The sequence below is a fragment of the Lytechinus variegatus genome, chromosome 8 (assembly GCF_018143015.1).
Source record: "Lytechinus variegatus isolate NC3 chromosome 8, Lvar_3.0, whole genome shotgun sequence".
In the NCBI taxonomy this organism is placed as follows: Eukaryota; Metazoa; Echinodermata; class Echinoidea; order Temnopleuroida; family Toxopneustidae; genus Lytechinus; species Lytechinus variegatus.
This window is the reverse complement of record NC_054747.1, coordinates 9,189,079-9,215,303: the sequence shown is the minus strand read 5'-3', so window position 1 is coordinate 9,215,303 and position 26,225 is coordinate 9,189,079. Positions and strand designations below refer to the sequence as shown.

Genomic DNA, 26,225 nt, shown 5'->3' with positions numbered 1-26,225 from the left:
ACCTCAAACAAAACTTTTCCTGTCTATACCAAAATAACTAATCATATTTAAGACCCGAAAGAGGACGAAGTAAGCTTACCAGAACTGGACATCTGCGCGGGGATTTCCATCTTTTTTTTTTAGTTTTAGTATTTTTGGGTTTTATTTTGTTTCACTTTTCGAGGAGAGGCAAGAAGGATTGTCAATACAAGGTAAGAGAATGAGGTGATGATTACTGGTGGGGAATTAAGAGTTGTAATAGGGGCAAAACTTTGTCATGGGCGTTTCGGCAGGTGTACTCGGCTTTCCAGGGTACTTTTGCTACGAATAGCTTCACTGGAGAAGAGGGATATGAAAAAGTATGAAAGTAACTGGTGCCTTCCGACTATTCATCTTTATATCAGTTACATGTAGCTCCATTAGGTCAGATAATGACGAATCTGTTTACATTTCAGGGACGCATTATCATGACAAATTTAAATTGATAATGGTAGAGATTGTTTTTTATGTGTGTGATGCATGCAGAAGATTGATATTCATAAAATGATTGTTTGACTCCATTAATTATCATTCTCAAATATGTCAATGAATTTAAAATGATTACAATTACGAAAGTCATTCTTGAAAACAAAGAAAATGAGAAAATAGATTACTTACACTCCCTCTTTTCCATTTCTAATTCAAAATCTAAGATCATGGGGGAAATTGCTGACAAAGCAATGAATATTTGTATGAAATAAACAATTTTTTCAATAATCAACGATCGATTTGTATTAATGAAATGTCTATGTTTAAACTTGAATTCACGGATATTTTATAAATGATTTGTCGATGAAAATCATCAGATCTCGATATACATGTACTGTTTAAAAAGGGTATTACCAGAAAATAACGCCCCGCTGATTCATTGAAACTCGACGTCTGAATATTTGATTTGATTTTATTGATTTCCGTTTCACAACATAAGAATGATAAATATAACATGATAAGGTCGAAAATACTGCAAAACATAATAAATATATATAACATAATCTTAGACTTAAGGAACATGATTTAACAAATAAAAAAAAACCTAATATGACATTTGTATTTGAAAGTAAAACGGAGGGTCTTGCCGAAAAAAGCCAAGCTTGTACAAAAGGCAAGACCCTAAATAAACTTAGTTTCATTCTACAAAAAAAACACTGGGTCGTAAGATATGTAGAGCTTTTGTTTACAAATATATACAAACAGCATTAAGGTGGAAGGGGGGGGGGTTGAAATCATAGTCAGAGCTAAACACTGGCTACACTCTAAAAAAAAGGTTTACCCAATATTAGCTAAAATGGGAACGTGAATGTTGGTCGGGCCTAAAGATACCAAATATACTGTATTTTTTGTAAATGTTTCGTTGAAATTTACCCTTAAAAACATGCATTTGCCCAATATGTGGTTAACGAAGTATACCGAGCAAACATGGATGTTCCCTTTTTACCCAATGTTGTGTAAATTTTTACCAAATGTTTTTAGAGTGTATCCGTAGTACTAGTAGTTGCTTCTGCTGTTGTCATTGTTGTAGTGTAGTAGTAGTAGTAGAAGTAGTAGTAGTAGTAATAATAGTAGTAGCAGTAGTAGCAGCAGCAGCAGCAGCAGCAGCAACAGTAGTAGTAGTAGTAGTAGTAGTAGTAGTAGTAGTAGTAGTAGTAGTAGTAGTAGTAGTAGGATTAGTACATGTCCTTATTGGAATAGTAGGAGAAGGAGGAGCAGAAGGTGGCTACAACCAACATTAATAGAGAAATCATAGATACTTATAATAGAATTTGCCTGATTTCTGTGTATGTGTGTGTGAGTTTTACAGACATGTATCAATCAGATATGATTATTTACGTCTGGGACAGACCTTTAACGTCACCATACGATAGACGTGACCAGGGCTTGAACCTCGAACCCCTGCATCAGCTCGTAACCTGCCCATGTACCTTGGAGTACAGGCGCACGCCACAACGCTTAGTTGTTGTTCTTATTGCTATAGTAGAAGTAAAAGTAATAATAGGTGCTGGTATGCATGAGCAGTGTTGTCTACATTAGATGTGAAATCAGTGGCGAATCCAGGGGGAGAAGGCATATCCGGCCTGTGCCCCCCCCCCCCTTTCGAGAGTCATAGTAAATATTGCTTTAATGGGAAAATATCATTCATACAAAAGTGTGACGTTGCCTACCCCCCCCCCTTCCTCCTCCCCTTTTTGAGAGTCACAACCAAAGTATTTTTTTATGTAAATTTGTCGTTCATACACAAGTGAGGACCTTTTTTTTCTTTTATTTTTCCTTGCTTGTCACATTTTGCGTTGGTAAAAAATACCTTCATTTTTTTAATGAAAACACTTTCTTTCATTTTTGTTTGTTTTTTGGCTTGTCCAATTTTTCTATGGAAATGTGTCCCCCCCCCCTTATTTTGGATAATTCTGGATCCGCCCCTGCATGATATTATTATTTATATAAAATAGGAGTAGTATCAGTTGGTGCTTTAGAAATACCAATAACCGAAGGTGTTGCTATAAGTAGTAATAGTACAAGTGGTAATAGAAGTAGAAGAATAAGCATGAGCATTTGTGGTAGAAGCAGAAGAAAATGTAGGGATAGAATATAGCAGTGGTGGCAGTAGAAGAAGTGATAGTAACAGAAGATGCAGTATAGGAATAGCAGTAGAAATAGTAGCCTAAAAGTAAAGAAGAAGTAAAAAAATTGGTGCCCTCAGTATGCCCTCTATTAGTTACCACTGTTGTTGTAATCGAAGTAAATACATGTATAATATCAGGAACAGTGATGTGGAAGCAGTGTTATCTACATTAGATGTGTAGTTAGTAGTAGGAGTAGTATGAGAGTATGTTAAAGAAGCAGTGATAGAAATAGTATAAGTAAAAGCAGTTGCGACTCAGTGGATATGTCACCGGACTTTGAACCTGAATGTCCGGGGTTCGAATCCCACAGCAGCACTCGCGTCCTTTGACAAGGCGTTTATCTACATTTGCCACTTTCCACTCAGGTGTAGTAAATGGTTACCCGGTAGGAAGGAATCCCTGAATGCTTGTGCGTCCGATCAGGGTAGCCGTGCTAAAGCTGGGGTAATAGTATGCAGCGCCAAAACATTTGTTTTAGCGCTATATAAATGCTTCATTTTTATTAGAAGTAGTAGTAGTAGTAGTAGTGGTAGTAGTGGTAGTAGAAGTAGTAGTAGTGGTAGTAGTAGTAGTAGTAGTAGTAGTAGTAGTAGTGGTAGTAGTAGTAGTAGTAGTAGTAGTAGTAGTAGTAGTAGTAGAGGTAGTAGTAGTAGTGGTAGTAGTAGTAGTAGTAGTTGTAGAGGTAGTAGTAATAGTAATAGTAGTAGTAGTAGTAGTAGTAGTAGTAGTAGTAGTAGTAGAGTAGTGATAGAGGTAGACATAGATTTAGTAGTGATTATTGGAGAAGTGGGATTTTCCGGACTAATGGGGACATTAGAACATGATTCTAGTAGTAGTAGTAGTAGTAGTAGTAGTAGTAGTAGTAGTAGTAGTAGTAGTAGTAGTAGAAGTAGTAGTAGTAGTATTAGCAATTTTAGTGATAATATTAATAACAGCATTTGCAGAAGTAGTACAGTAGCAGCAGCAGTTTTGCTAGTAGTAGTAGAAGATGATGTCTTTGTTGTAATAGAAGTAAATTTAACAATAGGAGTAGTACTTACATAGAAGCATTGATCTAAAGTGGATATGGAATTCGTGTTTTACGAAAAAAAATAGTTATAGTGAATGTTAAAGAAGTAGAAGTATCCGCGGAGTAATGATTACAATGAAAGGTGTTTCTGAATTTGTAGTAATAGTAGTAGTATTAGTACTAGTAGTAGGTAGGTCTTCCGTAGTAGTAATAGTAGTTGTAGTAGTAGTAGTAGTTGTTGTTGTTGTTTTTGTTGTTGATGTTGTTGTTGTTGTTGCAGTCTATTAAGATTAGGATCTATAATAGATCTAAAACTCCAAGAAATTTAAAATGCCCTAAGCTTTCGTACTCTACGGCGATTTTGATCAAGTAATTTTTTTTCGATGTATGATGACGTGAAAATGGTCAGCTTTTCTATCGTACTATGTAATGTTGTATATTATGGGTACCGCATGGCAATTATTGTAGTAGCAGTGGATCCCCGACCTTTCAAAGGGGATGATGTCTGTCCCAAAAATTTGAGAAGTAAGAGCAAAAACCTCAAAAAATCAAAGATCGATGCCTAAAATGAACGATTCTTGGTCTTCCGAAAAATCTTACAACCAAAAAAAAAGAAAAGATTGTAATCATTCCAAATAAACGTATTTTTTTCTTGAATTAAAATTTTCGAGGGTGTGCCCGCACTCCACCCCCCTCCCTTCCTGGATCAGCTCCTGTGGTGGTATGGAACTGTCTTTTTTCGATTTGGTTTAGGTGGTGGTGCTCTTTTTTTTTTGTCTGATTGCTAAAAAAGCAGGAACGCCTTTTTTTTATACAATTCTGAGATAATCTCTTAACATCTTCTTTTATTAAGTCAGGCGTGCCAATGACGTAGTTTCATGAATATTAGAGTGAGCAGCCCTTTGTCACCCCTCCCTCCTCTTCCCGTCAATGAAATTGACCCTTTTTAACATTTATCAGTACTGCAATGTCCTCCGGCTGTTGAGGGAGAAAGGAAAGCACTATAGTCAATCAATCTGTCATTCGTTGCTTAAAAGTGGGCGTTTAAATACAATTTTTATAACTTTACGAATACTTCGTATTAGGTCTAATAGAGATTGACAAACAAGTTCACGGCCTTGTGTGAACATTCTGGAAACTGTCTCACACTGATAAAAGAAGACATTGTATAATGCACCTAGAAACTGCTGTTTGCTGATACATCTTGGAAACACCGAAAAGGGAAGCAATTTTAATTTTTATCCACTGGCTGAAGGTCTCATATACCGTGTATGATGCACAGAGATATTAAAACATTTTATTAAGTGGAATTACGGACAGACATTGGTTCAATATTTTCTCACTAATATTTCTAATATCCTGTATTAAAGATCTCTTTTGCAGATCAATCCTCTTCATGAGACTATTTTAGTCAGATTCTTCCTTAAATACATGTATCTTGTGTAAATATCTTCCTAAAATACCCTGTAGGCGTGTAGCTCATTTCTTTCTATTTAAGCATGTTAAGTGACCCTTCCTGAGGCTGCGAAGAGATGGATAGCAGAATGACTCGACGAGACGGGCTGTCAAGATTGCCTCTCCTGAAATATTTTGACAGGCAATTCAGACATCACTTCCCTTTACAAGGATAACCATTTCCTAATTACATCGAGGGGAATTATAATCCGGTCACTACATTCAGTATGCCCCTGGGATATGCAAACAAATCTCCACTTTGCCCACCCTAAATCCTTAATCAGGAAATAACTTAACCATTCGAATTACTTAAATGATGGCCGAATATTGGTTAGTTCTTTTGGCGTTAATAGGCCAAACATCTCGGATAACAGGCCCTTCGAGATAGCAAAATAGTTACCCCGGTGCCACCGCGGGTTAACGCTATGTTCATGGTGTTGGCGGACACAGACCAACTAAATTTTTGAAAAAAAAAAGTAGCTTCGGGGGACGTTTTACGAAAGACAATAATTTTCAAAGGTGAGATTGTATTCGTTAATTTTGTTATCGCTTGAATGTTCCATACTTGTCGTGGGTTTATGCAGTATATTTTTAGAGGGCATTTTGAAATGGTAGACTTTTATATTGAAGTGATCAACCTTTCGGGAAAGTGCTTGTAGTTGATGTAAAATGAAGGACTAAATAAAATATGTTTAATATGGACTCCTGCGCTTCAGTAGATAACGGTTGCTGATTGATATCCCAGTACATCACACCACTCAATCCACTTCTAGTAAAAACCACAGTCACTCCGGTGTCATGATATCCTGATGGGGAGGGGGGGGGGGAGGGAGGGGGGGGGTGGGGCTTGAAGAGTGAAGGGGTGAAGATATTTTTTCTCTCAAATAAATAATAGGGGTATGATAGAATCAAACAGCCCAAATTTTGGTGTAATGCTTTATTTCTTTTACCTTTCCTTAATGCCCCCCTTTCCTTTTTTTGTGAATACTTGAAAAATCGGAGGGGATGATCGCCCATAATAATGCCCCTACCCCGTGGCGCCGAATTTGGATATAGATGAAGTTATATAATGGGGCCCCCTTCCTCTCTTCTGTCTGTCTCTTTTTCCCTCTCTTTCTTTCATTTTCTCTCTCTCTCTCTCTCTTTCTCTCCCTCCATTTATCTTTTTTTGCCTCATGCTCATCGAGTAAAAAAATCGGTTGATATCGGCATTGGCGGCGGAAGCCCATAATTTAAGGAGGGGACAACAAAAAAAATTTTGACAAGCAAAATAAAAAAAAAAGGCTCTCAACCCAAACATTTTAGGGAGGACGTAGGAAAAAAAATTGACAAGCAAAAAAAAAAAAAAAAAAAGGTCATCAACAACAAATTTAGGGGGACCGTCCCCCCCTCAAATTTAGGGAGGACACGTCCCCCCGCTTCCGCCGCCTATGGATATCGGAGTCGCACGATGTCCCGGTGTGACCGAGACATCCAGCCTATCAATCAAAACGAATGCTTTCTTAGTAATACCACTGGTTCATTAAATCTTCATTAATAGAAAGCTAATGGGGAGTATTCGGGGGGAAAAAACTACCATCGTGGCGGAACGCCCAGGCAATTTTACGATAATGGATCCAATGGGCAAATTATATTGAATACGTGTAACACTTAAAGAAATTAGACGATAATACGTGTTTAGAACATAATAATTGTGACGTAAGTTTTGTCAGGTAAGGACACTTATTTAATTCATTTTTTTTTAATTCAAATAAGCATTATTTTCTTCCAAAAACATTTTTCATAAACATTTATTCATAGAAAAAATCCAATTGTTATGAAGAATATAAATATGTAAATGTTAGGTATAAAGAAAGCGTTTACCTTAAAAGCCGAGGCTTGTGGCGGGATACGCCTATAGACAAAAATAGAATACAATAAACAAAACAAATGAAAGGGCAAAGAAAAGACGAATACTCAACAAATGTATCAGTGTAGGCCAAATATAGATGCAACAACAATTGTCCATGGTTCATATTATCATACTAACTTCAAGTCAAAGGGAAACGTTAGGTGGAAAATATTCATATATTAAATTCATTTCAAATTTAAAATAAAAATTATTTTCTTCCATTTGATCACATATTTTTCTTGTAAATATAAGTTCATATATAAATCCATTTGTTATGAAAAATATAAATATGTACATGTTGGGGTTCTGTCGATATAAAAATTAATGCTGGGGTGATAAATTCAAGGCATAAGTGATAGCAACAGGGGGGAGTAATATATTTATGTACACACACACACACACACATATATATATATATACATGTATATATATATATATATATATATATATATATATACACACAAATGTGTGTGTGTGTGTGTGTATAAAATTATGCAGGAAGAGAAGCGTTAAATATCTATCTAAAGCCTATTTTCAATGCAACATTGTTTTTAACTGTTCGTTAACTTACCAAAAACGTATCCACCGTATATCTCTTCTTATCATTGTCTTTTTATTCCCCTTGAATGGATGTTTATTATTTCTTACAACATCATCTTTGTTAACATTTCATTTAAATGGTCTACTTCATATAAGTGAATGGCCCAAGACATTTATCAATACTAAAAGCTGTTATTGTGGCAAAACTCCGTGACTACTTAATGACGTCAACGATGATCTTGATAGGAATTTCAAGAAGATTTTCTCCGTATCGGAAACAAAGCATCGAAACAGTAGTGTTATCTATTTCAGTCCTGGAGTGGAATATGATGGCCCTTTTCAACGGATGATATTATGATTTAAAAGCAGGAAATCACTGCTTTGAATGGCATTTTTACGGTAATCGTCGATTTATACTTCAAGAAAATGACATCGCTGTATTTCCTGAATAGTGTTGCTTGCTTATCGCCCAATCAAATTGTCTCCGCTTAAAAACATCAACCGGCCCTTACAAAACGAACAACAATGCATTTATATCTATTCTATCAGGAAATGTAGGTAGTTTATTTTATGGACGCAAAACCATAGTTGATTGGCATCATGAATGAGCAAAGCACCTAGTCTCAGAGCAATTGGTTCGTTGAAAGGGATATTGAGTTTTTCAAGGCACATAATTTTCTTCCCTTGCATTATGCAGTTCAGAAATGTATATAATACAACTTTGAGCGATTTCCTTGCATTAGGAATGTAATTTAACCTTTATTGTATCCGTTCCATGTAAATCTTGGACAAATCTTTACACAGCACATCAATACAAAGTATATTTTTTTAAAGATTTTGTTTCAAACACAAATTAAGAGCTTAATTATAAAAAAGTCCTATGATTCGCCGGGGGTCTTGGTCAAAACATGATTATATAGGGCATGTTTGTAATATTTTGTCAGGCTGGAAACACTTTAGGCAAACACTGAATGATAATAATATTGTAAGAATAATTTTCCTATCTTTTCTCGACTTTTTGTAGAATGAAGATATGATGATCGTGACATAGGACTATAAATATCGCATAATTTGTCACGTGCAGTACACCATTTTAGACCAGCTAATGAAATTAGGTTGAAATATTCCAAATGGATAACTATTGATGTATGCCTAGAAAACACGTCATCTTTACTATATATTCATATATTTTATGTGAAGCTCCATAAAAATACTTGGGCGATGCAGGGTAATGTAGGGTGATGAGAAAACCTTGATAATTATACTCCCTCTTAAAGATAAATTCCAGTATTGGTAATGATCTCAAAATGAATTTTTACAGAATCTAATATAATGACCACCCAAGTGTCTGTTTGTATGAATAAAAAATATGTGCCAAAGGATTCTGGAAGAAATTGTGTAATTGCTGAGAAATAAGCAAAATGAGCGCGGATTCGGTCACTTCCGTCGGGTCTTTATTCCAGCAATAATAATACTGTCCCACGTGTGCCTATCTGTGTTGGTGATCTTCAGTGTGAACATTTTTCAGCGTAGATTTCAAGATTTCACAAAGTTCAGTTTATGTAACGGTACCAGATCTAGATCCTCGATGATATACTGACAATTAAGCCTGGTTTTACAGACTTTCTCATGAAATCAGTGTTTACTGCAACTACTAGAATTTCTCTTTAGACCTTACCCGCTAACCCCTCCCCCTCTTTCTCTCTCTCTCTTTCTGTCTCTCTGAATCTCTCTTCCTCCAGACCTTTGTTCTCATATTTCCAATTTTACGTCCCTTTCTTTCTTACGACTCATTAGATATTTCTATCAGTACGGCAGTGTATACTGACGTCATTGGGTATCCAAGGTTAATAAATTCTTTATATTGTACATTCATACAAATAGCTCTACTTGGAATAATTCGCTACTTTTGACGTTATCATACGTAACCTAATCGTTCCAGTTTGCCGACTTTGCCTGAATGACATATTCCCTTACGATTGATAATAATAATATTAATGATAATAATAATGATAATAACAACAACAATAATGATAACAAAGATAATTTACAGTTCTTGTTTAGCGCATAATACATCTTGGTTGTAACGTCTTTATGTGCTTCCAAAATCATCACACCAGCAACTTCTTAAGACTCCCAAGACACGTGTAGCATAAGGTGCACGAGTTTTCTCAGCCTCAGCACCTTCTCTCTGGAATAATTTGCCGTTAAATTTAAGAATTATACAATCACTGGAGACCTTCAAATCTAAGCTCAAATCTTATCTTTTCTAACATGTCTAACAGTATTAGTTATTGGCACTTTGACAATCATCCAAACTTTCTCATTCTTTCTTTTCTTGTGCGCCTCGGAATAGAATATTTCTAGATAGATGGCGCTATATAAATGCCTATTATTATTATTATTGGGATATTATGACCCTTGCTTGGTGGTTGTAATTACTTACAGCACACACACAAGCATTTCAATGAATTAATTTCTACTATCGGTACCCATTTTCCTCGCCTGGGTCGAGTGGAGCACAATGTGGATGAATTTTTTGATGAAGGAAGCCACGCCATGTGTGGTATTTGAACCCCGACCGTTTGTTTCAAAGTCCGTAGACAAATCCACTGGGCAACAACGCTCCTCAGCGCTACTATTGATAACTGTTGTAATTAATTGGTAATCTGGCAAGTTCATCATTTAAGTCAGGTCTGGACCACTTATCACAGGCTATAGCTTTATATTGGGAGGATAGTAGTACATATATCTGAAACAATATCACCCATAACGTTCCACACCATCGAATTGTTAATCCAAGTCTAATTTGAAAACAAACTAGCTTTGAAAATAATAACAAAATAAATTTGACAACCTCAATTTAAAAAAAACAATGTTTAAAATATACAAGTTTCATTATAAAATGTGTAAAATAAGTTTCATGATAGGGGATCTATTTTACAATTTATTTTTACAGTATATCAGCTATCTTATAAGGATCGATTGTCCTCTCTGAAACAACTAAATTTGAGGTTAGATCAAGAAGTACTATTTCCCTTTCTCATGTTTCTAATGGCCCCTCTAGAACATATTACAGAGCAGCTTAGAAACAGGACTAGGGGCAGTGTTTCCACAGATCCAAAACAATCCTAAATTTCCCGAAATTCATAGACATTTTCTGAAATTTTCAAGTTTGATTTTTGAACAACAAAAAAATCGAACAAAAAAGATAATTCAGCGAGCCGAAATTTGATCCAAGTGACCAAAATCAAGGAATTCAACATCTTTTTTCACGCCTTCTTTAAAAAAAAGGGAAATAGGAAATGAGAGCGCGGAGCGCGAGCAGAACATTTTGAGCTACTTGTCTAGGTAAACATTCTTTAAATATAGCATGAATATTAAAAGTTTAAAAGTTTAATTTTTTTTATTGTAATATTCGGATTACCCGGAATTTTTTCATTACCTGAAAATGATCCGGATTACCCGAAATTCGGGTAATTTTCTTCAAAGTGGAAACACTGACGAGGGAGAGAGGGTGGCGGATTCTCAAATCTGCGCATGCTCACTCCGAAATGAAGTAGCGGGCATGCGCATAACGATCTACATGAGACAAATTTTAGTTTTCTTACGCAGCACCGTTAGCATTGGGTTAAATAATCAAAATAATCAACGCACAAAGTAAACGCTTTGAAGTGATGTCAACAATGATCTTCATTAGTGTCACTTAAAAGAGAATAGCCACGACGAAAAGGACAAAATCCTTTCTATAAATTCATTTCAATCGAGACGATTCTGACAAAAAAAATCAAACAAATATTTACCTATTTACAAAAACATCGAAATCGCCAGCCTACGTCAAAAGTATACTCTACAAAGAATAAGTTGGCTGTCAGTCACAAAACTAATTTATTTTCACCGCCTCGTTATCCTCTTACCGCATCACTCTTTAAAATTGCATTTTCCTTGTGTGTATATATACTTACATTATGTTGGTTGTTTTTGCTAAATTGCCACTTCATGTTTCTCGATGGCAAGTGTCTTGGGGGTTAATAGTAAGTTAATCATTCTACAAGTGGACGTCAAACATAATAGATGATAATACATGTGGGTCGCTGTGGGCGGGCTTCAGGGCAGTTCAAAAGTTGTTGATGAGCACCTAAATGATTGATGTAGCAGTAGTCATGGATATGAGCTTTCAAAAAACAAGGTTACCACACATTGGCGTCGGAAGCCAAAAAATTTAGGAGGGGACAACCCAACCAAAAAAATTTTGACAAGCAAAAAAAAAAAAAAAAAAGGTTTTCAACCCAAACAATTTTAGGGGGGACGTTGGAAAATAAATTGACAAGCAAAAAAAAAAAAAAAAAAAAAAAAATTCATCAACAACAAATTTAGGGGGGGACACGTCCCCCCTGTCCCCCCCCCCCGCTTCCGCCGCCTATGTTACCACATATCCCTGTGAAAAAATGAATACCAAGCACAAGAAAGTGGAGAATTCAATAATATCATTGTAAACCTTTATAAACTCTCATTCGCATGAGATGATATTACAATTTGCCACTGAAAAGATCTTTTATTCAAAGTATTCAAGGAATCTCTTCCTATCGGGTATATTTCACTTCACCTTGGCTGAATGCAGCACAATGTGGGTAAATTTCTTGCTGAAGGAAAACACGCCGTGTATAGGGATCGAACCCACGCCCCTCAGATTGGAAGGCCAAAGCCATAACCACCAGACCAATCAAATTCAAAATGGAAACCAGTAGAAATCAGTTCTGATGGGCTAATCTTTCTGAGAAACCATGCATGTGGAAGTTGAATTTCTGAATTCAATAGTTACGAAGCCATATTCATCTGTATTTGAAATGTCATTCCGTAACTTACAAAGACGTTCGTAACATCGCTTGATTTTCATGATTTTATCCTTGTCCATTCCCTTTCTCTTTCTCTCCCTTTCTTTAAATCATCAAGTTATCTGTCTCCGGCTCTTACTCTCTCTAATGCTTTCTATCCACCTCCCCCCCCCCCCCCCTCTGTCCGATTTTCTACTTTTCTCCGGCTTATTCATCTATTTTCTATGTATTTCTTTCCCCGTGCACGCGATCGCACACACACACACACGCACCCCCCCCCCCTCACACCCTCTCGCACACACACACACACACACCTATTTTTCTCTCGCTCTGTTATCCTTTTTTCTTTCACCGACTGCCTCTCTATCATCCCTACCCCTTCTTTCTCTGTTTCTCCCCCTTTATTTCTTTTCTTTCCTCGACCAATGCTCCTCTTCAACCCCGTCGATACTAATTCGATATACCGGTCAAACACACAACATCATCAGCGCGATTTAATTCAATTATCGGCCAAAGAGAACTCTCTGTCTTGTAGCATCGGGACCTTTTTTCTCTCTCCGTCTTTCAGTCGTTTTGTCACTTCGCTCTAACAAGAAAGGGATATTGAATTTCAAATAATCGATACGAACACCTGATGACAAAGAACCTTAGGTCAAGTTGCCCCTATCCGACCCAACTTTCCAACAATACACTAATTTCTTCAAGTACCCTTATGTTTAGGGATTATTTCTAATTCGTCTAATGCCAATTCGTCCAATTACAAACTCGTCTACCATATGCTCGTCCACCCACCACATGGTCAACTTTCATTTAGTCTACTGCCATTCCGTCTGATAACCAGTTGGTCCAATTGCCAGTTAGTCCATGTCACCATTTTGTCTAATTGGACGTAGTCTTAAATTGAGCATAGTGAGTGAAAATGAAATGGATATTAGACCAACTGGTTATGAGACGAAATGGTGATTAGACGAAGTGATGATTGGGCCAAATAGTCAATGGACCACTTGTTAGACGAAATGTTGATGGCCGGAATGGCATTAGACTAAATGAAAGTAGACCGTGTGGTGAATGGACGAGTTGGCAGTCGACGAATTGGCAATTTACAATATTCAGAGGGGTTAGACCGGGAGATATGATTATTTTCATTTCGTTCTTGAAATTGAATTGAAGGAACCCAACGCACAAGAAGTAAATTTCATCCATAAATCCAAACCACCGCCCATTTGTTTCTGATGTAATCTTTAAGAACTAGTATGAACGTAGTGGAAATATATCTGGTTCAATAGAGCTTGATAAATTCCCTGTCACCCGTATTGTTTCCTGCTTAACGTGACCTATTCAAAGTGTTTAAAACCGATTAAACATTTTATGAAATCTTTCTTGATACGGAAATTGACCCATTAGTGTTAATACTGCGAGTCGATATCCATAACATCTAAATCGATGGTCCTACATCGTTGGCATCAAAGGATCCTTTGGTTTGATCCGTGAGTGGGAGAATGCGTTATGTATATCCAAGATTATTTTTAACGGATTTCTATCCTGTTGTTTTCGGCAAGGGGTAGATATATTATAAAGTATTAATTCGTGGTTAGGCAAAAAAAAAACATGAATACACAGATATACATAAATATTGCACTCTGCGTCTCCATTGGGGATGTTATCGCATATTTTGATGACGTTTTGTTGAGATTTCGCTTGCAAAATTCATACAGATTTCATATAGTTATAAATAGTTAGGTATACCCCGCGGTACTTGGAGAAAGGTTATTTTACTTTACCTTTGTTTCGTTTTCATTCAAGGAGGGCAGCCAATGTTTATTATGTATTTTTTTATAAGCAGCCCTTCTTCAGCTGTAAGACTTGTTGTCGTTTTTTTTTCCACAGTAAAGAGAGGAAAACACATCAATTATTATTTTGTTGACTTTTGTAAGAAAATGCGAGACATTCTGCTATTCCCCTCACGCATGGCACACGAAACGTTGATTTTTGTTTGTTGTTACGGCGTTTTTTAAATCATGATGAATTTCATATGATAATATTTATACATATATGATATATACAAACATATATGTATATATATGATTGACATTCATCCTCCCATTACTATAACGTTTTATCTTACAATATTACTGGATTATATGAACTCTAAGTATAAAATTATCCCTCGTGCAGGTCTATTTCGCACTCGGAATAATCTGATATTTGTTATACATTATAATCCACTATTATACATATATATAGTGTGAAAGAAATGGATGAAGAGAACAATGGTAGGCGTAGCTTAAATCAAGGTTCCACAGAGCTATCTTTACCCTTTGGAAAAATTGGTGATGCCGAAAAAAATGTCTCTGCCTGGAATCGAACCCGGACCCCAAGCTTTGAACGCCGGTGCCTTAACCACTAGACCACAGAGACGGGTTCGTGGCTCGGGCGACCGGGATCCCCGGTCAATTGGTGGACGAATCCCCACCCCCCTTTGGAAAATCCTAGGTACGCCACTGATCTGGCAGCAACCAGTTTTGTTGCTGTCATGATTGCGATTGTGTCTCCGATTTCCGGCTCTTCTACGTTACAAATGGAAAAGATAGTATACCCCGTCGAAATATCATAACAACATCGTGAATAATTATTTCACGGGGTCCTGCCTGCCTGCTTTCCCCCTCATCATGCTCGCTTGAAGCGACCAGCAGCCCGTGAAGCGAAAAGGACTATAGGATTGAAAATAGAAACAACGAAAGGAGGCTGTAATGAAGATACCAGACTTTAAACCGGAAGTAAAAAACCAAAATAGAAAGTTGAAACAGATATGATTCTAGCAGCACTTTTCAGCTTTTGTTCCGATATATATGACCCTGAACAAAAAAGACAAAGTGAAAAGACAGGAAGAAAAGAAAGTAATTTTTTGATAAGAATTTTACCCCAAACGCCATTTGTGCATCCTCAAAATATTTGGATCATTACGCCATTAAAAAGTATAATTTTGGCTGAGATAGAAGCATTTTGCCAACGGAAATTGACAGAATCACTGGAAAATTTCCAAGATATGAACCCGGCTTGCGTGTTTCTACTTTTTTTTTATTTTAGAGCATGAAATGGATCACTTTTAAAGGCGACAATCGAATTTGCAAAAATGACATTCATGAAAAAGGAAAATAAAACACATCGTCCATCACATATACCTCTTGAATTATTTTACCTTCGAATTATTGGGCTTAAATCTAGATTCGAACCCAAGACCCTCTGATTGATAGGCGAGAGTCACAGCCTCATGGACCTCCATGGAAAGCGTCACCAAAATCATACAAAAGGTCAATGATCTTGAAAATTGCAACTACACTTTTTTAATGATTTCCCCAATACGCAATCATTAATTGTTTATTGTATAGAATCATAAATTCTGTCCGTTTAGAACGAACTCACTTTTTTTTGGGGGGGGGCGGGGAGAAGGCAAAATCGTTTTTTACATTAACTTACCAAAGTTTCACATTTATTTCCAGTTTAGACATTGAGCATATGCGATCCTTTTGATTTATTGTGAGTAATGAGTCAGAAATCATAACAAAAACGCGCAATAAGTGTGTGTATGTATTTGAGTTTTGTCAGACGTGTATCAATCAGATATGATTATTTACGTCTGGGACCGACCTTTAACGTCACCACCGAAAAGACGTGACCAGGGCTTGAACCTGGAACCTCTGCATCAATTTGTAACTTCCCCACAGCTTGGATTACAGGCGCACGCCACAACGCCCAGTTACGCAATAAGTGTATTCATTTACTGCATTTAAGACTAAAACTTCTGGTGCCATATATCTATTTCATGAGAACTGTTGGAAAATGTGATGTATCCGTTGGCTACTCTTTACATACGTGGTTCATACGCTCTGTATCCATTGAGCATCCGTCCACTGTGATTTCATTGGTCGCCCATTTTGTCCATTGTCTGGAACAGATGAAAACGGATGGAGCAACTCCAAAATTTTGCTTGTCCGCTGTATCCGAAATGTATACGTTTTGTGTCCGTCGGCCAATGATCTTGCCAAGTCGATTCATAAGAAGCTACATGTTGACATGGGGAGAAATAATTTTGCCAACTTGACTTGCACAAGTTCATATGTTGTCATAGCGAGATATGTTACCCTTACATAATATCTCGCCATGACGACATATTATTACATAAATTGGCTTGGGTATACATGTATCACGCCATGGCGAAATATAAAATTTTACGCGTCATCTTGGCAAGATAGACATACATGTATCTCGCAATGTCAACATCATAGTCATGTCGACATGGCAAGAAAAAAAAATGTCTCCCAATCATGTCAAGTCGATGAAACTTTAAAGTTCTTGTTTTCGTTGCTTCTTTTTCATTTCTATTTCTCTCAGATCTGCACACACAAGACATACACCATGAAAGTACAGAGCGGACTTTGCATCTGCGCGTTGGCCATTGTGACGTTATCGATCGTAGCGGAAGCGACCTATGACCTCCAGAGATTACTAGGCCTTGACGCGGAAGACCAGTATTTTAAACGAGACGGCACAGACCTGGACCAAGAATTCGACGGAGAGTGGGAGGATCTCCCTTTCAAAAGAGGGGTCGGCACCCAAAAGTTCATTGGTAAGTGAGGTCGGTATGTAGACACACCAACGAAACCGACTCCAGGCTGGCTAAAGCTTTTACATTATTTCTTATGACATACATGTACCGTCGGTCCATTTGGAGACGCGGCGCCGGTGCAACAATGGTACACAGTTTATAAATACAACAACGAATCTGATTGGCCAATACGTTTTTAAATTGGTTGTTACTTTTTTACGATGGTTATTATCAATGGCAGTATTGTTTGACAAAATTATACGTACCAAGTAAACATTACGGCTATAATAGAAAGAGAAAAATACTGCGGGAAGTACGTCAAGGTGTGGTTTAGTTGCTCTTACGTCCTCATGCAATGGGCTCCATTAATGTTTAGCCTGTCATCAAAATAATGCGTAGAGGGCGCTAACTAGCAATTACATATTTCCACCATCTTTGATATTATGCCATGTTGTTGTTTCTTTCTTTCTTCCTGTGTAGCTTGTTTTCACCCTGGCCTACGGACGAAATGTTTTTGCGATAGAACGAAACCAAAATACAGCAAGCACTATTTCTATTACTGTAGAGGTGAGTATGGATATTGTGTGTAAATGAATGAGAACAATACCCACTTTTTTACGGGCTCATTTTGACAAATAGGGAAAGTTCAGACTGAACTTGCATTACACTGCCGAAGAGAACACAGCGTCACACAATGTTTTCACAGTGTAAAGACTTTATTGGCGTAGATTCGGCAGACTTAGTACCAAATAGGTTTTATTTAGTCAGACGACGCCTCGTGAATATTCATGGCAGAATACAGCGTACTTTACACCGACTCGAAAAGCTCGCCTGGTGTGGCGCGATATAGGTAAAACGATGCGCTATTATGAGCACTGGCGTAAATTCTTGTGTCACACCTATTATTCAGGGGGAACATTCCCCGCTGAACAAGAGGTATGATGCAAGGATTTACTCCAGTGATTATGAGTTCGCTGTAGTCGAGGTCACTGACGCAGTTTCGAATCACGTTTTGAGCGATTTTTTTCAAAGTTCTCTTTTTTATTAATAAAAAAAACATAGAAGAAAAAATTGGGGCAATACTCTGAAAAAATTACAAGTCCAAGATTTGTAGTCTCATTTGAAGCCTCCATAACAGACTTAGATCTTATCGAACGGCTATGAGTCAGCTGAATCAACACCAATATAGTTTTGAACATTCTCATAGTAGATTATGTGAAGAAGTGACCACACGGAATCCTCACATTTATCTGTATAAAGATAACTCTACACTGTGGACATTACCACAATAGACGTATTCGCAGTATGGTTGACTATGCGGATATATGATCCACACTGTTAAATGGGTCGTCCAGGCCAGGAAATAATTGCATCTAATTAATATAGTAGAATTCACAAAGCAAAATGTTAAAAATTTCATCAAAATATGATTACAAATGGCAAAATTGTTGAATTTCAAAGTTTATCAATATTTTGTGAAAACAGTTCTATGCACATCGTCGTGAATATTCATTAGGTTCGCTGATAATGTCACATCCCCGCTTTCCTTTTTGTTATGTTATTACTTGAAATCATACTTATTTTATTTGTTTATACAAGTATGATATGTCTGCCTTATAAAGTGCAGAAATAAATATTTCATGCAGTTCATCAGTTGCCAATCATTTTTTTTTCATTGGAGGACAAGATTGGAATAAACACAATTCCCTACAATTAATTTTTTTTAAAGGTGGGGATATGACATCACCAGGTTGCTCAATAAATATCCATAAAGACTTAGATACATAGAATTGTTTCAGCAAAATAATGCAAATCTTTATTTACGATTGATCGGATCGAAACTATATGGAAAAAATCCGACAATGTCATAATTTCTCTTCTCCAGGAAATATGCACAATGTCCTCTGTAAGCAAAGAAAGGCGCACCGAATTTTCGAGAAATCGATGAATGCTTGACTTGGCATTATTGTCGATGTTGACGTGACTGGCTTTCCATAGCTGTGATTGATCGGATCAGTAGTAACTCTTTTTTAAGACGGGACCCAGATCAATGTGGCCATGCATTTTATAACTATAGGCTTTTAAGTACGACTCTTAAGTTCAATACTTAACTCTTTGTGAAATCCCCCCCCCCTGGTAATGACAGGAATGGTTTCATGATGTTCTCTCTGATATCATTGTCATTGGCGGCGGAAGCAAAAAACAAAATTAGGGTGGGGGTCCACCTTAAAGTTGGGATGGACACAGGTAAAAAAAAATTGACAAGCCCCCCAAAAAGAAGGTTATCAACCATAATTTTAGGGGGGAACAAAAAATCTTTAAGGGGATCCACATTAATCTAGGGGGACGCAGGAAACAAAATTTGGCAAAGAAAAAAAGGGGGCTATCAAAAAAATATTAAGGGTGAACAGGACCCCCCCCCCCCCTCACTTCCGCCGCCTATGATCATTGTCTCTATTCCCATGTTTCTGTTTTCTATATTCCCTTGACATTACACGTTGACAGTAAGGGATTCTGCCATCATGAAAATCATTTAGATTTTTTTTCTCGTTCTTAGGCTTTACAAGGGTATTTTTACCAATCCATCTCTTAATTTCAAACTTGGATTGATTATTTCTCCAATTTCCTTGATATTTCGATCTAATCCTTTGTATCGGGCAAAACAAAATAATAAATGATCGGAGAATGTATTTGTGTAATTCTTGCCTCCCACTTATTTTAATCTCATAGTCATTCTATGATACAGTTATATTCTTGAAAATAAAAGAGTTGATGCATGTGGCGAATGATTTAGTATCATCCCATTAATCATGATAAACTAATCCTCCGGATCGGAAGAAAATTTTCGAAATGAGATATAAGACTTGATAATGTCACGGTTGACTTATTGAATATTATAGGCAAAGTACCGATATACATCATTTGTTATCATTCAAGAAAAATATTAAAGACTATGAGAAACTATTCCGTTATTATTTTTATCTCCCTTTGCTGTGGATTAATCATTGAGAACACGTAAATGTCTTCCTCATCAAATTACGCAAGGCGGAACAGGACAACTGATTTCTAATTCCATGAAATATTACAATGATTTATTTTTTGCTTGTAATACAAAATGATAGGTAACAAAATGAATAAGAGAAATACAACGGAAAAAAATAAACATTTCTGTACATTAATATTGACAGGTACCAACCGCAGAACATTACGTTTTTGATGAATTGATCGTTAAGCTTAAGAGAAGAAAAGATTATGTTGAGTGAATTATAATAGTAACTTCGTCATCCAATGCTCATCATTCAAAGTAGACTCATTCTTTTTGTCATTACTTTTAAAAAGCTATATAATTCTTATATTTCATCTTAGCTTTGCTGACATCCATTAGAATGTTTTGTAAAGCGTCCTTTACAATATTTCTTTATGTTTCATTCTCAGCCCTTTCCTATATCCGTTATTCCATTAAAACAATAATCAATGACTAGGATATTTATATCATTCTTTGAATACGCAAAAAATAACAATAAAACATGAATACGTCGCTCAAAGATAATCCTCGAGAAGGACAAATCTTTAAAGGATGAGCTGTTAATATCTTCATACCTCGATGCTTAATCATGAAAGCATGATATATTCTATACTTTCTATACACAGTAAAAAAAATATACAACGCTGTTTACTATATGAACCTTACATTAATTGTTTAAACAGTTTAAACAACTGTTTAAATCTTAGGCAACGTTTAATTTTCAATATCTAATTTTCAATGAATTAAACATGATTGTTTAAACCGTTAAACAAATAATGTAAGGTTCATATAGTAAACAGCGTTGTATAAAATCTTAAACAGCGATTTTACTGTGTATTATGATGTAATATATTTTTACCTTTCATCCCCCTCTTTTTCTCTATATCGCATGCCCTTTTCCCTATTTCTTGCATGAGAAGTCGCCAGTGACGTAGAGGATCATTATTTAAAATGGACATACTATCGACGAAAACGGTGATGTGGAATGTAAGAAGAGTTAACATCATAATATCAACTGGGTTCCAAACGAAATTGCTCAAATTTTGCAAGGTCACTGCACTAAATCCACTCCGTCATTATAAAACAATATTTTGACACAGGCTAGTTTCGATAATCTTTACTATGCACATATCAATGCCACTCATATCTATACACATCGGCTTATTCTGAAGTCAGGTTTAACTTAGACCACAGTCTAACTCTGTGCCAAAATTATGGGGAGCCAAAAGTAAAAAAAAAATCCGCTTATATTGTATATCGCTTATGTTTACTATTTTGTTTATTGATGCTTTCGTAATGAAGAGGAAAATACTTAGAATTCTCCATTTATCATTCACAGACAATTTGAATGGTAACTGCTAGGGATTTGTGCCCCAACCAGGTCTCCATAGTTACACCACAAACTTTAAACCGGGGTTTAATTTCAACCCGAGTTCAGAATACGGGCCACTTTGATCACTCCCCCCCCCCCCCCCCCCGCTTACCATGTCATCCTCAGGGGCATATGTGTGATTGCTCGAATCATTTAGAATTTTTAGAACTTCCTGTACCTTCATTTTAATTGAGCCATTCATGTAAACGTGCCCGTGAAGGACGTGTGTAATAATCAGGGGAAAATTGTTTAATCGCATCTCATTTTCTTCGTTGTTTCTCTTGCCATTTTGTGGATTCAGAAACCAATTGATGTGATGGGCCAGAGCCTCTCTGTTATTGGACCAATCTTTTCATTACAGACACGTGCTTAGTAAAAGATTATCGAAGCTAGCCTGTAAAAATATCGTTCATTTTGACTGAGTGGATTTGTGCAGTGCCCTTGTAATATACCCCCTTTCATAAACCCATCCTCCAATTAGCCGCCTAAGAGTAAAGCGGATAATTCAATACAAATTGCGTTCTCAAACTCCGAAAATAATCCGCACTATTTTCACGAGCGCCCGTCCTGAAAAAGGCGGATAATCGTCATGGCAACTGCACACGCCCCCTCCGATAGGGTCGCGTTGGAAAAGGGTGACCTTGTGACCGCACCATGGCAATTATCCGCATTACTTTTGAAATGCGTTCATAAAGTAAAATCTGGTCCTGATGCCGCTATTATGCGGATAATTGCAGCATCAAAATAATGCGGATAACTCTGGTCCTCCTCCGATTTTACGACCGAAATTATGCTGCTGTTAGCCCCATAATTGGATTTATGAAAGGGGTGTAAGGTTTGATCAGTCTCTTTCAGAACCCAGTTCATAAAGCAGGGACTTGTTGATTCCTCGTAAAGGCTTGGTGGTTTTATGCAAACCTGGCTTTATACGCTACCATCAATTTATATGTTTGCTTTTTTCTGTTTTGCAATTTTTTGTTTGGTGGTGTTTTTTTTTCTTTCAGCTTAGATTTCATAATTTCACAATGTACCAGATCTAGATTCTATGATCATGATATGATGACAATTAACTGGTTTTTAAACAAACCCGTGATTATGAAGTGGAACGAGTGCAACTGGACCCACTGAAATAAAGTTCGGCGACTAATCGAAAGGGCCGATTTCGACAGTTGATTTTATTGAGTATTTATGACCTAAAGTAAGAATCAATTTTCATGGGGAACTGATCAATACTAGTAAATTTACGATCTGATATATGTAAGCGTCGTGTTCTTTTTGTTTTTGTTAAATTGTTTTGGCTTAGATCATTTTCAGTGGAAATGCACAGAGCCGTTATTCACAATTATGTTCACATGGTTGTGTTGTCTATTTTTGTTTGGATATTGTTGTATTTATGCGCCCATAATTAGTCTCGCCGATCGAGACACGTTGAAAATTGGCCAGTATTAGAATATAATCCTATCCGATATACCATTTGAAAATAACGAAAAAATATGCCCTCAATATATATAAACCCCACAGATACAAATTTTTAGATGGACTGTCAGACAGAAGATCGGAAAAGCGCAACACAAATGAAAAAAAATGCTTTCTTCAATTGTTATGATTGCACTGGTATGAAGCAATTGCACATTAATTTTTCATCTTTGTGCCTTTTTCATTTTTTTCCTCTTTCATCTTCTTACCTTTTCTAAATCTATTTTTTTAGCCTTGCAAGTTGGAAAAAATGGCATTATTGTGAGGGTTAGAAGGCTGAATTTTAAAAATGATTAAGTTCGATGTCTTATTTCTTTGCATTTTTGTTTGTTTTTGTAAAGTTGATTACCTTTTCATTCGGTTCCTTTGCATAAAATTTTATTTGAAACGTTTTATTGCCCTATGCTTATCGGTCTTTTTTTCATTATTCCCATTCCTTGTACGGTGTGAAAATTCCAGTGTTAATTTAACACCAGCCCAGAATCTATGTTCACACCAGAGAAGTATTGAAACAACACCAGATAGGAATCAAACCAATGCTGTTTGATGCTAATTTGTGTTGTATAAACACGTGTTTGGTGTTTGACCAGATCATGACTGGTATTGGTCAACATTTGCTGGTGTTTTTCTGGTGTTGAATTTACACCGGCGTGTTTGCAGTGTAATTATTTTTATTTTTATGATCACACTAGTAGTAGTTATCGTAATAAGCAATCCTCGTACAGAGTGTATATCAAGTATTCTTTAAAATCCATATGCAAATATTAGTATAGTAAATGTTGTTATCATTTGTTATTTTGTAAGTTTAAAGAATTTTCCTCAAAATGTCAGAGGTTGATTTTCAATAATCTGAGAATCTGTTTTGCATGGCTTAAGTGTTAACATGGTTAATGTATTTGTTATTAGATTAGGACATATCACGTTAGCGTATGTATTTAAATGTGTCACACACACACACACACTAAGAATAGGACGTATCACGTTATCGTATGTATTTAAGTGTGTCTAAACACACACACCCTGATACAAACACACCCTCACACACACACACATATATATATATTATATATATACACACAAATATACAAAGTTGATATCAGAGTCAGTCAAATACAATAAACTCAAGATGAAATAAAAACTCCGTAACGAAAGAAATTTAAAGAAATATATATACAAATACATTCATATATATTAATTTCAAGAAATGAATAAATATATATATATATATATATATAAACTCCTCAAAAAAGTTTGGAAATCAGATTTTGATCGAAAATTCCTCCTTGGTTTTGGTAGATATAAATGTTTAATTAATAGCAATGAATAGAACTTTTCTCTTTAAAATGATACCCGACATGATATGAATATGGTTTACTTGGAGGTGCAGTGCCTTGAAATGTGGGGCAAGGTCAAAAATCAAAAGTTGCAAAATGACACAATATTGAAATCACTGTTCTTTTTTTCGTGGTGATGAGTGAGCACAGATTTCCAAACTTTTTTGAGGGGCTTATATATACACACATACATTATTCTATTACCATTTATCTAATACCGGTTTTTCTTTTATTTACCTCCGAATGCAGGTACCAGACGCCATGGGATGCTTCGTCCTGTCTGAGTAAAGTCTTTGATTTCCTCGTCTTTGATTTTTTCGATCATCATTTTTGCAGCTTTTTGCTTTGCTACTTAAGATATTCCATGGATTGTGTATGGCGGATATTCCACCAAACAATGGGTGTGATGTGTTCCGTGAATCATTAACATTTCTGTTTCCTGATGGGTCTATGATTATTTCGGAAATTTTTTTTTGTTTTGGTACTTTGCCATCAGAAATTACTTAGCAACCATATTCTTCACGCATCAAACGCTAACATAGTCATGTTTTGCACATAGACAAGTATTGTTACACTATTGTGCTTGAGGACATGATAATTATCGTGTCAAATCATAACGACTTCTTGGCTTTATGAGTCGATATGGTCGTGCAATTATATTTTAGCTCACCGGGTCGCCACCCAAAGCTCATATGTTAGCATGGTGACCTGAAGATACGCCTATGCATCGCAAAAGCTGCGGTGTTAATTTAACACCAGTCCGGAATTTATATTTGACCACTCAAGAGAAGTGTTGAAACAACACCGGTTTGAAATTAAATCTAAAAATTTTAATACTAATTGGTGCTGTACAAACGCATATCTGGAATTAGTCCAAAACCAAAGCGGTGTTGTTTTAACACTTCTCTGATGTGGTCATATATTGATTCCGGACTAGTGTAAAATTAACACCGCAATTTTTGCAGTGCACACTCTGATACGCCATCATTACATGTTTGCCCTTTAGTGCTAAACTTTGGAGGATACTTTTATAAGGCCATGTCGGTTTTCTAAGCAAATAACCATAAGTCGATATGGCAGATTAGATACCTCGAAATCTCTTAAAGCATAATTGAACTTTAAAGTTTCCATATTATTGCATTAAAACAACATTAAAAATATTATTCTATCATATTTTCCGAGCGCAGTCATAAGACGCAGCCAACCCGCTAAAAGATATGTTCAAGAATCATAGATTAACCTCAGAACAAATTATGAAACTGGATATCAATGTGTCGGCCATGACTGCTAGAATTCAGTGTTATTAGGCATGTTAGGCCTGTAATCAGAATGACGAATGAGACATTCCATTCAATATATAAATTACTACATAGACGGAATATCATGTCATCTACTATACCATGTACGTATCTCTTTACATTTAGTGTGAACGCATTGCGATGCAAAGATAAAATCTTATGAGAAAAGAAGTTTACTATGTGACATGCGAGCATTTTTTGTTTAATAATAATATATATAAAGTTCTTGTATAGCGTATATCACATTATGAATAATGTCTCTATGCGCTTCCAAAGGACTTGGATATCATTACCCCAGCTGTAGCTTGGCAGCCGTAATTACTAAGATTACAGCGCACACACATTTCAAGGAATAAATTTGTCACTACATGCGTAAAGATGTGTAAAAAGCAAAAATATTGATGAAGTCCTAACTTGTGTTTTCACAGAAATTCTCAACAGATTGATTAATAAAAGGTTTATGTTAAGTTATATATCCCACCTACGCAAAGGAGGGTTGAGTCACGTAATCTAATCGGGTTAATAACGATGTATTTGTTAGACAAAATCTGACAATGCGCGTATATTCATCATACTACTTTTTTTTAGAAAAAGGGAGAACAGTTCATTTCATAAATAATCAATCAATTTATGGAGTGTTTTATAATGTGTCCACTCAATATACGCGCATTTTTCGATGGGAGATGATCCAAAATTCATCTCAGTTGCAGGGTTTGATCTTTCACTGCACGGGAGATTAGAGCAAAAA

At 36.3% G+C, this 26,225-nt stretch overlaps 1 protein-coding gene across 1 annotated transcript; it reads left to right on the top strand.

The window, feature by feature from the left end:
• Positions 1–35: 35 nt before the first annotated feature.
• Positions 36–24,534, top strand: LOC121420700. The gene is made up of 4 exons (XM_041615360.1): positions 36–191; positions 16,759–16,993; positions 17,453–17,539; positions 24,429–24,534. The coding sequence occupies exons 2-4, from the start codon at positions 16,783–16,785 to the stop codon at positions 24,461–24,463; spliced, it is 333 nt and encodes a 110-aa protein (XP_041471294.1). The 5' UTR covers positions 36–191; positions 16,759–16,782; the 3' UTR covers positions 24,464–24,534.
• The last annotated feature ends 1,691 nt before the right edge of the window (positions 24,535–26,225 follow it).